At 37.2% G+C, this 15,324-nt stretch overlaps 4 protein-coding genes across 4 annotated transcripts; 1 reads left to right on the top strand and 3 right to left on the bottom strand.

Annotated features, from left to right (window-relative positions):
* Nucleotides 1-1,690: 1,690 nt before the first annotated feature.
* LOC147927373 (uncharacterized) lies at nucleotides 1,691-2,229 on the bottom strand. Its single transcript, XM_087489268.1, has one exon. The coding sequence runs from the start codon at nucleotides 2,173-2,175 to the stop codon at nucleotides 1,828-1,830; it is 348 nt and encodes a 115-aa protein (XP_087345394.1). The 5' UTR covers nucleotides 2,176-2,229; the 3' UTR covers nucleotides 1,691-1,827.
* A 2,094-nt stretch (nucleotides 2,230-4,323) lies between these two features.
* Nucleotides 4,324-4,862, bottom strand: LOC104747918 (uncharacterized). Its single transcript, XM_010469626.2, has one exon. It carries the CDS (start codon nucleotides 4,806-4,808, stop codon nucleotides 4,461-4,463), a length of 348 nt encoding a protein of 115 aa, XP_010467928.2. The 5' UTR covers nucleotides 4,809-4,862; the 3' UTR covers nucleotides 4,324-4,460.
* Nucleotides 4,863-7,872: 3,010 nt separating this feature from the next.
* On the bottom strand, nucleotides 7,873-9,674 carry LOC104747917 (leucine-rich repeat extensin-like protein 7). The gene has a single exon (XM_010469625.3). It carries the CDS (start codon nucleotides 9,304-9,306, stop codon nucleotides 8,095-8,097), a length of 1,212 nt encoding a protein of 403 aa, XP_010467927.1. The 5' UTR covers nucleotides 9,307-9,674; the 3' UTR covers nucleotides 7,873-8,094.
* Nucleotides 9,675-13,748: 4,074 nt separating this feature from the next.
* On the top strand, nucleotides 13,749-14,843 carry LOC104748947 (uncharacterized). The gene has a single exon (XM_010470519.1). It carries the CDS (start codon nucleotides 13,749-13,751, stop codon nucleotides 14,841-14,843), a length of 1,095 nt encoding a protein of 364 aa, XP_010468821.1.
* The last annotated feature ends 481 nt before the right edge of the window (nucleotides 14,844-15,324 follow it).

Raw genomic sequence — 15,324 nt, 5'->3', positions numbered from 1 at the left:
AGGCAGATGTGAGGAAGACTGCTTTCAGGACGAGGTATGGGCACTATGAGTTTGTGGTGATGCCCTTCGGATTGACTAACGCGCCAGCAGCGTTTATGAGATTGATGAACAGTGTGTTTCAGGAGTTTCTGGATGTATCTGTCATCATTTTCATCAACGATATTCTGGTTTATTCTAAGAGTCCTGAAGAGCATGCAGTGCATTTGAGGGCAGTTATGGAGAAGCTGCGGGAGCAGAAGTTGTTTGCTAAGTTGAGCAAGTGCAGTTTTTGGCAGCGTGAGATGGGCTTTCTGGGTCATATTGTTTCTGCTGAGGGGGTTTCAGTAGATCCAGAGAAGATTCAGGCTATCAGGGATTGGTGACAGCTTGTCCTGTGGGAAGGTTGTTAAAGGGTGGGGACCAGGGTTCGAGGAACGCCTGGCGCACCAATAACCTACTGGTGGATTGGGATATCCACAGTGATGGGTTAGGATCGATGCCCTGCAGGGCCAGCTTGGGGTCCGTTTGGGCGGCTAGCAGTGAGGCTAGTAGGCTAGCAGTGAGGCTAGTGGGGTCCACGGGACGGGTTGTTAAATAAAAATCGATTTTTATATGACAAAGTCAATTGGTGGCAACTTGTCCTGTGGGAAGGTTGTTAAAGGGTGGGTACCAAAGTTCGGGAACGCCTAGCGCACCAATAACCTACTGGTGGATGTGGATTTCCACAGTGATGGGTTAGGATCGATGCCCTGCAGGGCCAGCTTGGAGTCCGTTGGGCGGCTAGCGGTGGGCTAGTGGGTTAGCAGTGAGGCTAGCAGGATCCACGGGACGGGTTGTCACAAATACTAATATACAAATACCATTCTTACATGATTCAGTCTGCAGTTAATTGAATGTTCAAAACCTCTTTAAATTCCTATTTCATTTTCGAATCTAGAATTGAAATTTGTTTATGTTTTTCTAATCAGTTTTTGTAATTTTTGGCATACTATATTATAAGAACATACACTTGAGTCTAAAATGACCAATGTGTACTAGATATTAAGTATCTGGTCAAAGCCTATATAACTTATTGTTCTTTTGATGATAATGGTCCTGTTCTTTTGTTGGTCGCACGACTCAAACCAGTGACTCTTTTATTAACACATCATATTGTAATTATTAACATATTAGAGGGTGTAACTATAATTTTGGAAAATTCCCAATTAAAATTCAGATTTTTTAGGTAACAAAAAATTTTCTATGATCGTCTTCTCCATAGATTTTTGTCATGGTTTAAAACCAGCGACAGTCGCTTCTTTGAAACAAAGGCATAGATGGCATCGCTATTTCATCTGGCGACCCAAAAATCATGGAATTTCAGTCGCATAGACATAAAGAAAAGAAAGATGAAGAAGAATTGAAGGAGAAGTAAAGGCATATTTCTGATCGTGACTGTTACCATTTTCCAACATCATTTATCGAGATGAAAATAGTTGAGCACTTGATTTCCGTCTGTTTTTTGCCAACATCATTTTTTGAGCATGATCCCACACTGTTACCATTTTTATATCTTCTAAGTAAATCAAGTGCTCAACTATTTTCTTGTTTTTTGAATCTACTAAAATGAAAACGTAAAATATATTGTAACTTTATATTTGTGTTTTTGATAACTAGCACGTATTTGTGTTTAAAGCTTTTATCTACTTGAATTGAGGATAACTAGCTCATATTTGTTAGAAATACAAATTATGTTATTTATCTTCAAAGAGCTTTACATTTCCTTTATTTTTTGTAAAAGTACTGAAGTGGATATTTCCGATAAATTAAATGTTACACCAAAACTATCAAGTTTTTAATCAAAATAATTTAAGCAGTTTTCGAGATTGCAATGCAATGACTCCACAAGTCGTCCCTCTTCTTCAAATATAGTGTTTCACGGGCAATTAAGGCTGGTCTGTCAGCAATATACTTAATAAGATTATCGTGACACACTTTTCCTTCTTGAACAAGATCGTGGCAGCAAGAATCATTGATGGTTGCATTTCCAAAAACAACGGCGATTATATCCAAGGCACAGTGAGGAGAGATTTTAACAAGACAAGTAGGCCATAACGATTTTGCTTCAGATTCATCGACCGAAAATACAGGAACAAAGGCGCAAACCAAGGCTACAACAATGAATAACATAGCAATCTGAGAGGTAAATTTAGCCATATGTGCTTATACGTGAAATTTACCAACTATTATTTCTTATATGAAAAGAATGTAATGAAGTGTGTTTTGTATTTGATATCATAGACACAATGCTACATACACTATTTATATGTAATTGAAAACCCAACGTAACTATCATAACATATTACAAAACTAAAATAATTAATGAGAAAGAGTTTCTTTTCTCGGTAAATAAATACACTATGAGCGTTTAAATTTCTCTTTTCAATTATTGTTTTTTAAATTGTAATGACAAATTTAATATAAGTAAAGATATCTTGTTTAAATGGAGAATATTGTAATTTTGTTTTAAATCATGCAAACTTTTAGGCCAATTATTTTAATATGATGTTATATACTAACTGAAATATATAGAGTTTTAAATATATTAAACTATTTGTTAGTAGTTTGACATATAAATATATTTTATTTTTAATGTATAAAAACTCTAAGTCACACTAATAAATTTCTTATCTAATTGACAAAGAAATGCCACTAGTATGTTTCTAATTTCTATTACAACATTTCATTATCAAAAAAATTTTTAAAAAGAATCTGAGATTCACTAGAGCTGTATATATGAAATGTGTAACATTTTTTTAACATAAATAAAAAGGTTGAAACCTTATTGAGAAGTTTGTAAAAAATGAATATATTTTAGGTCGATGACTAATAATTACAAAAAATATTTTTTCGTAAACTAGAGAAAATACTTCTTTAAAATAGATGTAAAACAATGTTTATTAAAGAGAATAGAAACAAAATTGGGGGATTTTCAAAAATACCCCTATTTCTATGTCACTTTTCAAAACTACCATTTCATGGTGTCCATTTTCAAAAATACCATTTTTAATATATAAAATGACTAAATTCTAAACCATTAAAGGTTTAAACCCAAATACTAACCCTATCCCCTAAAAAATATACCCCAAATGTAAAATAGATAACTCAAACCTAAAAAACAATTCTAAAAATTAATGTAACATATTGTAATTGTATAAAAGATAACAAAAATGAAAATGTTCAAAAAAAAAAAAGCACTTTTGAAAGGGGTATCTCAAAAAGGGCATTTCTAACAAATTCTCAACAAAATTTGAAAACTCAATTAAGAAAAAAAAAAAAAAAACATAGATATATAGATTAAAATCATGGCAAAATGAGAAACAAATTAAATGTGAGTGAGGTTAATGGTTATGTGGACTATATTTTCATTGTCAACCTAATCCACTTGTGGGAAATGACTCTAATCAAATTTTATCCCTAGTACTCTATGGTTGAAATACTAATATACAAATACCATTCTTACATGATTCAGTCTGCAGTTAATTGAATGTTCAAAACCTCTTTAAATTCCTATTTCATTTTCGAATCTAGAATTGAAATTTGTTTATGTTTTTCTAATCAGTTTTTGTAATTTTTGGCATACTATATTATAAGAACATACACTTGAGTCTAAAATGACCAATGTGTACTAGATATTAAGTATCTGGTCAAAGCCTATATAACTTATTGTTCTTTTGATGATAATGGTCCTGTTCTTTTGTTGGTCGCACGACTCAAACCAGTGACTCTTTTATTAACACATCATATTGTAATTATTAACATATTAGAGGGTGTAACTATAATTTTGGAAAATTCCCAATTAAAATTCAGATTTTTTAGGTAACAAAAAATTTTCTATGATCGTCTTCTCCATAGATTTTTGTCATGGTTTAAAACCAGCGACAGTCGCTTCTTTGAAACAAAGGCATAGATGGCATCGCTATTTCATCTGGCGACCCAAAAATCATGGAATTTCAGTCGCATAGACATAAAGAAAAGAAAGATGAAGAAGAATTGAAGGAGAAGTAAAGGCATATTTCTGATCGTGACTGTTACCATTTTCCAACATCATTTATCGAGATGAAAATAGTTGAGCACTTGATTTCCGTCTGTTTTTTGCCAACATCATTTTTTGAGCATGATCCCACACTGTTACCATTTTTATATCTTCTAAGTAAATCAAGTGCTCAACTATTTTCTTGTTTTTTGAATCTACTAAAATGAAAACGTAAAATATATTGTAACTTTATATTTGTGTTTTTGATAACTAGCACGTATTTGTGTTTAAAGCTTTTATCTACTTGAATTGAGGATAACTAGCTCATATTTGTTAGAAATACAAATTATGTTATTTATCTTCAAAGAGCTTTACATTTCCTTTATTTTTTGTAAAAGTACTGAAGTGGATATTTCCGATAAATTAAATGTTACACCAAAACTATCAAGTTTTTAATCAAAATAATTTAAGCAGTTTTCGAGATTGCAATGCAATGACTCCACAAGTCGTCCCTCTTCTTCAAATATAGTGTTTCACGGGCAATTAAGGCTGGTCTGTCAGCAATATACTTAATAAGATTATCGTGACACACTTTTCCTTCTTGAACAAGATCGTGGCAGCAAGAATCATTGATGGTTGCATTTCCAAAAACAACGGCGATTATATCCAAGGCACAGTGAGGAGAGATTTTAACAAGACAAGTATCCCATAACGATTTTGCTTCAGATTCATCGACCGAAAATACAGGAACAAAGGCGCAAACCAAGGCTACAACAATGAATAACATAGCAATCTGAGAGGTAAATTTAGCCATATGTGCTTATACGTGAAATTTACCAACTATTATTTCTTATATGAAAAGAATGTAATGAAGTGTGTTTTGTATTTGATATCATAGACACAATGCTACATACACTATTTATATGTAATTGAAAACCCAACGTAACTATCATAACATATTACAAAACTAAAATAATTAATGAGAAAGAGTTTCTTTTCTCGGTAAATAAATACACTATGAGCGTTTAAATTTCTCTTTTCAATTATTGTTTTTTAAATTGTAATGACAAATTTAATATAAGTAAAGATATCTTGTTTAAATGGAGAATATTGTAATTTTGTTTTAAATCATGCAAACTTTTAGGCCAATTATTTTAATATGATGTTATATACTAACTGAAATATATAGAGTTTTAAATATATTAAACTATTTTTTAGTAGTTTGACATATAAATATATTTTATTTTTAATGTATAAAAACTCTAAGTCACACTAATAAATTTCTTATCTAATTGACAAAGAAATGCCACTAGTATGTTTCTAATTTCTATTACAACATTTCATTATCAAAAAAAATTTTTAAAAAGAATCTGAGATTCACTAGAGCTGTATATATAAAATGTGTAACATTTTTTTAACATAAATAAAAAGGTTGAAACCTTATTGATAAGTTTGTAAAAAATGAATATATTTTAGGTCGATGACTAATAATTACAAAAAATATTTTTTCGTAAACTAGAGAAAATACTTCTTTAAAATAGATGTAAAACAATGTTTATTAAAGAGAATAGAAACAAAATTGGGGGATTTTCAAAAATACCCCTATTTCTATGTCACTTTTCAAAACTACCATTTCATGGTGTCCATTTTCAAAAATACCATTTTTAATATATATAATGACTAAATTCTAAACCATTAAAGGTTTAAACCCAAATACTAACCCTATCCCCTAAAAAATATACCCCAAATGTAAAATAGATAACTCAAACCTAAAAAAAAATTCTAAAAATTAATGTTCATATTGTAATTGTATAAAAGATAACAAAAATGAAAATGTTCAAAAAAAAAGGTACTTTTGAAAGGGGTATCTCAAAAATGGCATTTCTAACAAATTCTCAACAAAATTTGAAAACTCAATTAAGAAAAAAAAACATAGATATATAGATTAAAATCATGGCAAAAAGAGAAACAAATTAAATGTGAGAGGTTAATGGTTATGTGGACTATATTTTCATTGTCAACCTAATCCACTTGTGGGAAATGACTCTAATCAAATTTTATCCCTAGTACTCTATGGTTGAAATACTAATATACAAATACCATTCTTACATGATTCAGTCTGCAGTTAATTGAATGTTCAAAACCTCTTTAAGTTCCTATTTCAGTTTCGAATTTAAAATTAAAATTTGTTTATGTTTTTCTAATCAGTTTTTGTAATTTTTGGCATACCATATTATAAGAACATACACTTGAGTCTAAAATGACCAATGAGTACTAGATATTGAGTATCTATTCAAAGCCTGTATAACTTATTGTTCTTTTGATGATAATGGTCCTGTTCTTTTGTTGGTCGCACGACTCAAACCAGCGACTCTTTTATTAACACATCATATTGTAATTATTAACATATTAGAGGGTGTAACTATAATTTTGGAAAATTCCCAATTAAAATTCAGATTTTTTAGGTAACAAAATATTTTCTATGATCGTCTTCTCCATAGATTTTTGTCATGGTTTAAAACTAGCAACAGTCGCTTCTTTGAAACAAAGGCATAGATGGCATCGCTATTTCATCTGGCGACCCAAAAATCATGGGATTTCAGTCGCATAGGTATAAAGAAAAGAAAGATGAAGAAGAATTGAAGGAGAAGTAAAGGCATATTTCTGATCTTGACTGTTACCATTTTCCAACATCATTTCTCAAGCATGAAAATAGTTGAGCACTTGATTTCCGTTAGTTTTTTGCCAAAATTATTTTTCGAGCATGATCCGTTACCATTTTGATATCTTCTAAGTAAATCAAGTGCTCAACTATTTTCTTGGTCTTTGAATCTACTAAAATGAAAACGTAAAATATATTGTAACTTTATATTTGTGTTTTTGATAACTAGCACATATTTGTGTTTACTGCTTTTATCTACTTGGATTGAGGATACTACCACCAGGCCCGGCCCGCCGCACATTCCTATGACACAAACGTATTGGGCCTCTAATTTTTTTGAAATTTTTAGTAAAAAAGTTAAGCCCAACTAAATATTTATATTACAAATATAGGCCTCATTTTTCAAAACATTCAAGATTTGGTCTCAAATTTTAATCTTTATCTATCTATTATTCCAAAAATAGGCCTCTATTTTATGAGCTCTTAAGATTTTGTTTTAACTTTTAAAATTTATCTTATAAAATCCATTAAAAAAAATGTTTACGTATTGGGCCTCATTTTTTGCTGGGCCGGCACTGACTACCACTCGTATTTGTATTTTTGCACACAAAACCACTAATAGATCGTCAACCCTCGTCGGTGGGGCAACGTCACACACATAAGTGTGCCTATTCTCGATATACTCTAGACGTGCAAGGCTTTGTGTTACAAACTCATGGTAAATCTAATCAAGTGTCAAAAACCCTAGATTTAAGCCATGCTTCTCAAGCAATTCGGCTTATCTTGAACAATGGCCCATTGAGGTCTTTTTTCTTTTCTTTTATGTTGTTACCTTACCATAGACAAGTCTTGATCTCATCTTTTGTTTCCAACAATATACATACTTTCATTAAGAAGTGAAAATATGGAAGCTTTCTTAATGGCTATATAGAAGATTGACTAAGGAGGATGGAAGACAATCATATGTAGCTTGAGATGCCCCAATGGCCTTCTCTTTTGTGATTACCATGGATCCCTCCTAGGGATATTTGTATCAGTTTTGAATTCTTGAACAACTTCAAAGAAAGAAAAAGTAATGGGTCATCTTTGCCATTAATCAGTTTAAGCAAAACAGCACCAGTTTTTTGGACCAACAACATGTCCAATTCCTTTGAAGACATTAAAGACCATTTAATAACGAACATTAATAAATTTCATCCCAACAAATATTTGCTCATTAGGGTCAACAACAACTTTTATTTTTTTTAGAAAGATCATCACATTACAAAAAAAATGTTCAAAATCAGAGATAAGCTTTCTAATTTGTTTCTACTAAAATCAGTTGATTAATAACGTAAACTGATAAAAACCATTTTCTTCTATCAAACATAACAAAAAGCACCATTGCATAATAACTCAACAGAACTTTCAAAATAAAAAAGCTTCCAACTTTGCGTTCTCATGGTGACTTCGTCACCTTCAATCCCACGCCAATCCCAGCACAAGTTAACGGCTGCGTCGGAATTCTAAGACAACTCAACTGACCGCCGGGAATCGCAGAACAATCCGGCTGCGACCGCTGATAACCCTTACCGGGAATACAATTCCCGGTGAAATCAAACCCGACGCTAAGACTCGAGCACTGGGAGCTAAACCCAGAGAAGAAATTGAAAGAAACGGTCAGGTTAATCAGATTCCTTAAAGCGCAAACCAAATCGGGAAGATCGCCGGAGAATTTGTTGTGGCCGAGATTCAAAACCTCAATCTCCGACAAGCAAGAGATCGTGTCAGGGACATGACCCATCAAGGAGTTGAAACTAACGTCGAAGACTTCAATGTCGGAGAACAAACCAACTGATTCCGGTATACAACCGGTTAACTGGTTATTAAGAAACAGAACCTCTTTCAATTTCGAACCGGTTATGCCGAAACTCGTCGGTATTTCGCCGGATAATCTGTTGTTGGCGAGATTGATCACCGAGGCTGTCGAGTAACCGAGGTTCCGGGGGATTTCTCCGGTGAACTGGTTGTCGTTGAGGAGAATCGCGTCTAGCTGTTTGCTGAAAAGACTCTCCGGTATAGAACCAGTGAAATCGTTGAACCGGAGATCGAGGTAAACCAGGTTTGGGATGTAGAGTGTGACTTGAGGGAAAGAACCGGAGAACCCGTTGTTGCTGAGATCGAGTTCTTGAAGTGAATCAAGATTCCTGAAAGAATCTGGGATTTGACCTGAGAATCTGTTGCTGTTGAGATGGAGAATGGTTAGGTCTGAGAGCAAAGAGAGGTCTTTGACAATGGTGCCTTTGAGATTCGCTTTGTTTAGATCTATTGAGGTAACATAGGAGCCAGAACAGAACACGCCTCTGTAAGTACAAACATCTTCACCGACCCATGTCTTTAGAACACCTAATGGATCCTCTGTGATTGCGGTTTTCCAAGATTGAAGAGCTCTGTAAGCTGCATTTGTTGTCTGCTGCTTTGGAGCTGAGCCAGGATTGGAATTAGGGTTTCCACCGCCGGCACCGATCCAAACTCCGTCGTCACCGTCTCCGTCTCCGCCGCCGATTCCTACTCCAACTCCAATGCCGAATCCGTTTGTCTGGATCGAACCCAGGAACAGAAGTAAACAGAGTAGCTTAAAGTTGGTGCCTTTCTTCTTCTTCATCATCATATCTTCTTGTTTACTTTTGGAAACTGAAGTAACAACTCAAGAAGAAGCTTTTAATTAAAGTTGCTGTCTTTTCTTTCTTGGGGAATGTTGAAAATTTGGAAAGAGAATGAAGGGTTTCGTTGGATTAGTGTGAGGTTTGTGTTGTTGTTACAAAAGTGTGGTTGAAGCATTGATTGATGATGAGCAAGTAAGTAGTAGTGTGGGGGCAATTGGGGTTTTTGATGGGAGTTTTTTTTTTTGCTTCTCAGTTACTGTTTTGTTTTCAACTTATGATGTCAATTTTGTCAAAAAGGCCTCGTGCTATATATATTTCATTCATTCATCATATGTCCCCCATGAATTTTATTTTTATAAAGCATTATTTAGTGGGATACTTTGCGTAGAATAGTAAGATACAGTACTGTGTGATGATAATATTATGGTTAGGACTTGGGTCGTATTATAATATGTACCCTGTGTACTCCGGGACATTTAACCTCATGTTTCCATATTTCGAATATAAAAACTACTTTTCTCTATTAAATAATTTTAAGAAGTTACCACTGACCACTGTCATAATAAAAACATTATTTTACTTTCCGGGTTGGGAGGATTCATAAGTTTGTCATTTGTTTGTTTGTAAAAATATTTCCAGTCCCATATGAGAGTTATTATTTCCATGTGCTGTCACTAGAAGTCTAGTACGTTCTTCCGAATGTTTCTAAACAAACCTCCTTTTTTGAAAAATCATTACAGCTATATATGTCATTTAGAAATATATTAAACATTTGGTACCTGCCTACCTGGTATAAATAAACACATTAAATATTTTAAAATCAAAGATAACTTCAAATCTAGATTATAAAAACAAGGTATCTTATTTTTATGTGAAGCTGGTAAATACCTAATAATGATAGTGTTTCCATTGACTCTCCGATTTTGCTATCAGAAAATTCAGAATATTTGTCTGTCATATCAGTTGATTTTTTCTGTCAATCCACCAAAAATGAGAATGTGAAGAATTGAACAACTATCGTGCCGACGTAAAAATACAGAAGTATGACCAATTTGCTAGGAAAGGAAATAACCAAACGACATGATAGAATTAGTTATTTATCCTATATTACATATAGATCCAAAGAAGAAGTAAAAAGAAGAATCTAATGAAGGTGCATACATCGAAAAAGGGGGTAAGCTTCTTAGTGTGAATGTCGTGAGATCGTGTTGACTTGAGAGAATGATTAATCAAAATGTTAAAAAAGTATTTGGAGATTTACTTATCGCCTTCACATGGAGGGGACACACACCAATAGATTTTGGGGATGACTCATCCATTTAATAGTATTAGAAAATTAATCAAAAATGGACTGATATTGAATCATCTAATTATTTGCCACCCATCATATTCTGGCTCTTTGTTTGCTTTTAACTTAAAAGAAATTAGGTGGATACTTAAATTCTTGTAGATTTTTACACCCTTTCCGACCGATTCAATTACATATTCCTTCCAAAAATGAAAAATTTAATCCCACATTTATAGTCTTCTTGTTTTTTTTTTTTTCTTACAGCTACCATTCAAAATCTAATTGTTATATATATGCATGCATGATGCATCCCATATTATATTTTTTAAAAATATATATATATAATATTTGATGTTTCGGTAAGTTATGTTTCGTCAGTTAACGAATGAGTGCGATCATCCACACAAAATTTTCGAAGGAACCCACAAGAAAACGAAAGTTAACAATAAGATTAAGAAAAATAAAAAAATATATATATTTGAATCTAGCTAACTACTGAACAAAACAGTTGTATGTTTCTTATATCTGGGGCACCCCAAGCAGCTAACTAGTGTCTCAAAATAAAAACAAAAGAATGTCCACATATATTAGGATATAAATACTTTAAATCTAGCAAGAGTACAAACAATAGTATGAATCTTATGCTTGAATATGCAAATCCGCCAGCTCATATATATTATATCCCACAAATAAAACCAAAAGAAGTATTTTTGGGTGTATAAAGTTAGATAATACCAAAAAAATGGTAGTTGTTAAATCGATGTGGAGATGTATAATGTCTAATAAATTTTTGCCCATGTAGTGTTTAATACGTGATGTTACATATATTGATAAATAGATTAGGTTATAACGCACTCATGATTGCAGAAGTTAGTGAGTGAGAGATTCCATGTGAATGCGAAGAAGTAGAGGAGAAGAATCAACAATACATTGATTAGATTTTTGTAAATTTGAGTTGGAAGCTTTGTATTCCCCACTAGGCCACTACTAATCAATGGTTTATTTTTTCTTCATCGCTATTTTCTTGGGTTAGAAAAAACATAAAGAAGAAACATTATGGTTTATCTTTCCTGTTCATTTTGACTTTAAAGTAGACACACATTATATGAAGCATTCATAGAAACACATTTGTTTTCTCTCATCTTTATCGCATGCGCCATCTATAGCATTCATACGAAGCAAATAGAGTTTTATCATTAATTCATGTTTTAGGAATCTTTATTTCGAGTGGGTAGATGAATATGACTGTAAATTTTCTTTATTTGAAACTGTTGGTGTGGGATTCAGCACCCCTGACATACCGAGCTAAACCAGAAATATTAATTGATTACTTAACCGGAAATCCGGTTAATGGATCAATTAGGTCACCAGGAATCAGTTCGGATGAAACGTAGTCTTGGAGAAGAAGGAACCGACGTCCACTTCGGTGCGGCGGCCGACTCAAGCAATAAGGCAGTTTCCCATATCTCACTTCGTCCGTTAAGGAAAGTTAATATATTATGTGATCTGCGAACATGTATAAATAAGGGGAGACTTCTCCATTGTAAATCATCCAGAATCTAATACAATAATCGAGTTCTCCTCTTGTTCTTAGCAATAAACCCTAATTTCTTTGAGTTCTTCTTCTTTACTTCTAATTCCAAGGTTTAGATCTATTTTCTAGAGAGATAGCTTCATTGAATTTGTTTCCCCCCTTAAACAAATTCATTGTGGAAACCTAGTTTCTACAATTGGCGCCGTCTGTGGGGACGCAAATCGTCTCTAGAAAAGTTACTCTCTAGGAAACTCTCCTTAAAAAGCCTTGCAATAATGTCTTCCGTCGTGAACGAAGTTCCCGAAGCAAACCGCACGCCCGATCTCACGGGCATCACGCCTTCTCAGGATGACATCGCGACACTGGGTGGCGCATCGACTAGGCCTGTCACTGCCGTGTACTCTCGTCATCGCGTCAACACAACGGCAAACCTGGCCGGAACCTCCACCGAACTCCCATTCGGGGTCAGATCTGAAGGGGAAACCAGCCAGGGTGCAGGACGAACTCTCGAAGAGCTAGTCAACCTCGACACGGAGCCTTCTGATGAACAAACCCATAACGAGGCGGATGCTCGCACAACGGAGCAGCAAATCGGCGCACAGAACGGGAACCTCCCCGTTCATACCACGCCAGCGGTCCAGAATCCGTAGGTCGTTTCCATGGAGGACTTCAGAATCTTGTTCGGCACCATGACGAAAGAGATCTACCAGATGATCTCCGACACCAACCGCAGAGTTGACGCCGTTGTAACCCAAACAACCCCATCACAGATCTCTGACGGACAATCGCCAGCACTCAACTTGGGCGGTCTCACTCGTCGTCTCGACTTTTCGGACGCACAATTCGAGCAGAGGAATCCTCCCCCTCAAACAACGTCGAGCATTCGACCGACGAATCCGAATTTACGGATACACGAGATCTCGGCCGCCCCGGTCACCCGCCTTGCGAACTCCGGACCTTGCTTCGAACTCGAAGAAATCAAGTCACAGATTAGCGGCATGAACACGCTCCTCCATCGAGCTATCAGCACGGCCCCCGAGATCGATAGGATTGTCGAAGTAACTCGGCAGTCACCATTCACTCAACGGATAGCACGGGCTGCCATACCGAACGTCAAGCTGAAGCTTCCGATCTACCAGGGAGACAAAGATCCGGTCCAGTTCATGACATCCTTCATGGCAACCATGTCAAAGGCAGGATTCACCGACGAACAGACGCCGGTTGCTGTCAGCTATTCGTAGATAGCCTTTCCGGCCCTGCCTTGGTATGGTTCACAATGCTCGAGCCGAACTCGATCGACAACTTTGACGACTTATCTAAGGCCTTCCTCAAGAACTACCGAATCCTCATTGAACGAGGCGTGACAAGTTCAGATCTATGGGAGATGGCCCAGGAACGGGGAGAACCCATCGCCAGCTTCTTGAACATGTTCAAGGAGAAGCTGACAAAGGTCAACGTCCCGGAGGATGCAGCAATGGCAGCCTTCAGAAAGGGCCTGATCCCTGGATCACCGTTACGAAAGGACCTCAACATCCAGGAACCCAAAGACCTCGATGACGCGGTGCATCGAGCCTCCATATTCGCACTGGACGAGGAGGAGGAAGCCCGAATAGCCGCAAAAACCCATGACGAACAACCATCGGGTCGAACACCACGAACCCCGCAAGCACCATGAACCCCAGGATCGCAAAAAGGGCGTCATCCACGCAGTCTCCGAGGTGGACGATCAAGAAAAGCAGCCATCCGACCTGAAGGAACTCTACTGCGATTTTCACATGTACCCCGGTCACTCCACACAAGAGTGCGTCCACCTGAAGAACTACCTGTACGCGAAGTATCTCTCCGGCAAGGTCGAAGCTACTTATCAGCCAAAAAGCGCCCGTGGAGGCAGAGGTCGCCGAGGGGGATGGCGCGGAGGACGATCTAACCGAGGCTGTGGTGCAGTCGGCAGACGGGGCTACGACGGACTACCCAACGCAGTCCAACAGCCGGTCAACCAAGCACCCGTGAATCATCAGGAGGAGGCGCCCCAAGCAGACGAACTGCCTGGCCCTCCGAAACGACAGAGGGGACAAAACCCGGAGCGGGTCAATTCCCCTCCCCGTGGACGAATAACCATGATACTTTGTCCACCAGAGGACTGCGCAGACTCTGTTCGCGCACTAAAGAAGAGGGCACGACAAGTTTGCGCCCTTCAAACTGCTCCGAGCGAGCCTTCACTCTGTTCGGACCCGATATCATTCACTTCGGAGGACGCCAAAGGGATCCAACACCCCCATTCAGACCCTTTGGTTATCGAAGTCTTGATGGGCGACTTTGACGTCGAACGAGTCCTGATTGACACTGGGAGCACCGTCAATGTACTCTGTTGGCAAACGCTAGAAAAAATGGGTGTCACACCAGACCAACTAAAACCCGAAACTCGAACGCTGACGGGCTATGATGGGGTCGCCAAGATGTCGATGGGAGACGTAAAACTACAAGTACGAGCTGGCGGAGTGACCCGGAAGACTAAGTTCGTAGTCGTTGATGCACCACCAATCTACAACGCTATTTTGGGGGTACCGTGGATATATGCGATGCAGGCCGTACCATCGACCTATCACCTCTGCCTCAAATTCCCAACTCCTACAGGAATTTGCACACTTTACGGCGACCAGAGGGTGGCCCGAGCCTGCTCTGTTATCGAAAAGAAGCAGAGGAAGACGGAGGCCGCATAGCAATTACAGAGCGGGAACCATCTCACCGGTCCCCGAAAGCCGGAGCGGGATCGCCTCAAGTCTCCGGAGTGTCGGATCCTACAGGCGAATATTGACCCTTCCGACCCCTTGCAAACTGTCGGTATCGGGGCCGAACTCGATGAAAGCATAAAGGCTAAGCTGATCGCTTTCCTGCAATCTCGGGCTTCCACATTTGCCTGGTCAACAAAGGACATGGTCGGGATAAGCCCCGAAGTCATGTGCCACAAGCTCAATATCGACCCCACGTTCAAGCCGATCAGACAGAAGCGCAGGCGCCTAGGACAGGATCGAGCCAAGGCGGTCTAGGACGAAGTTGAACGACTACTCAAGGCGGATCAAATCATGGAAGTCCAATACCCTGATTGGCTGGCTAACCCGATGGTGGTCAAAAAGAAAAACGGCAAGTGGAGAGTTTGCGTTGACTTCACCGATCTCAACAAAGCTTGCCCTAAGGACAGCT

This window comes from Camelina sativa, chromosome 15 (assembly GCF_030686135.1).
Source record: "Camelina sativa cultivar CO46 ecotype springtype chromosome 15, ASM3068613v1".
Classification (NCBI taxonomy): domain Eukaryota; kingdom Viridiplantae; phylum Streptophyta; class Magnoliopsida; order Brassicales; family Brassicaceae; genus Camelina; species Camelina sativa.
This window is presented reverse-complemented; position numbering and strand designations above follow the sequence as displayed.

What these genes read in the sequence shown, in the direction of transcription:
- LOC104747917 (XM_010469625.3), bottom strand. Translation starts at nt 9,306, where the DNA reads ATGATGATGAAGAAGAAGAAAGGCACCAACTTTAAGCTACTCTGTTTA.
- LOC104747918 (XM_010469626.2), bottom strand. Translation starts at nt 4,808, where the DNA reads ATGGCTAAATTTACCTCTCAGATTGCTATGTTATTCATTGTTGTAGCC.
- LOC104748947 (XM_010470519.1), top strand. Translation starts at nt 13,749, where the DNA reads ATGACGAACAACCATCGGGTCGAACACCACGAACCCCGCAAGCACCAT.
- LOC147927373 (XM_087489268.1), bottom strand. Translation starts at nt 2,175, where the DNA reads ATGGCTAAATTTACCTCTCAGATTGCTATGTTATTCATTGTTGTAGCC.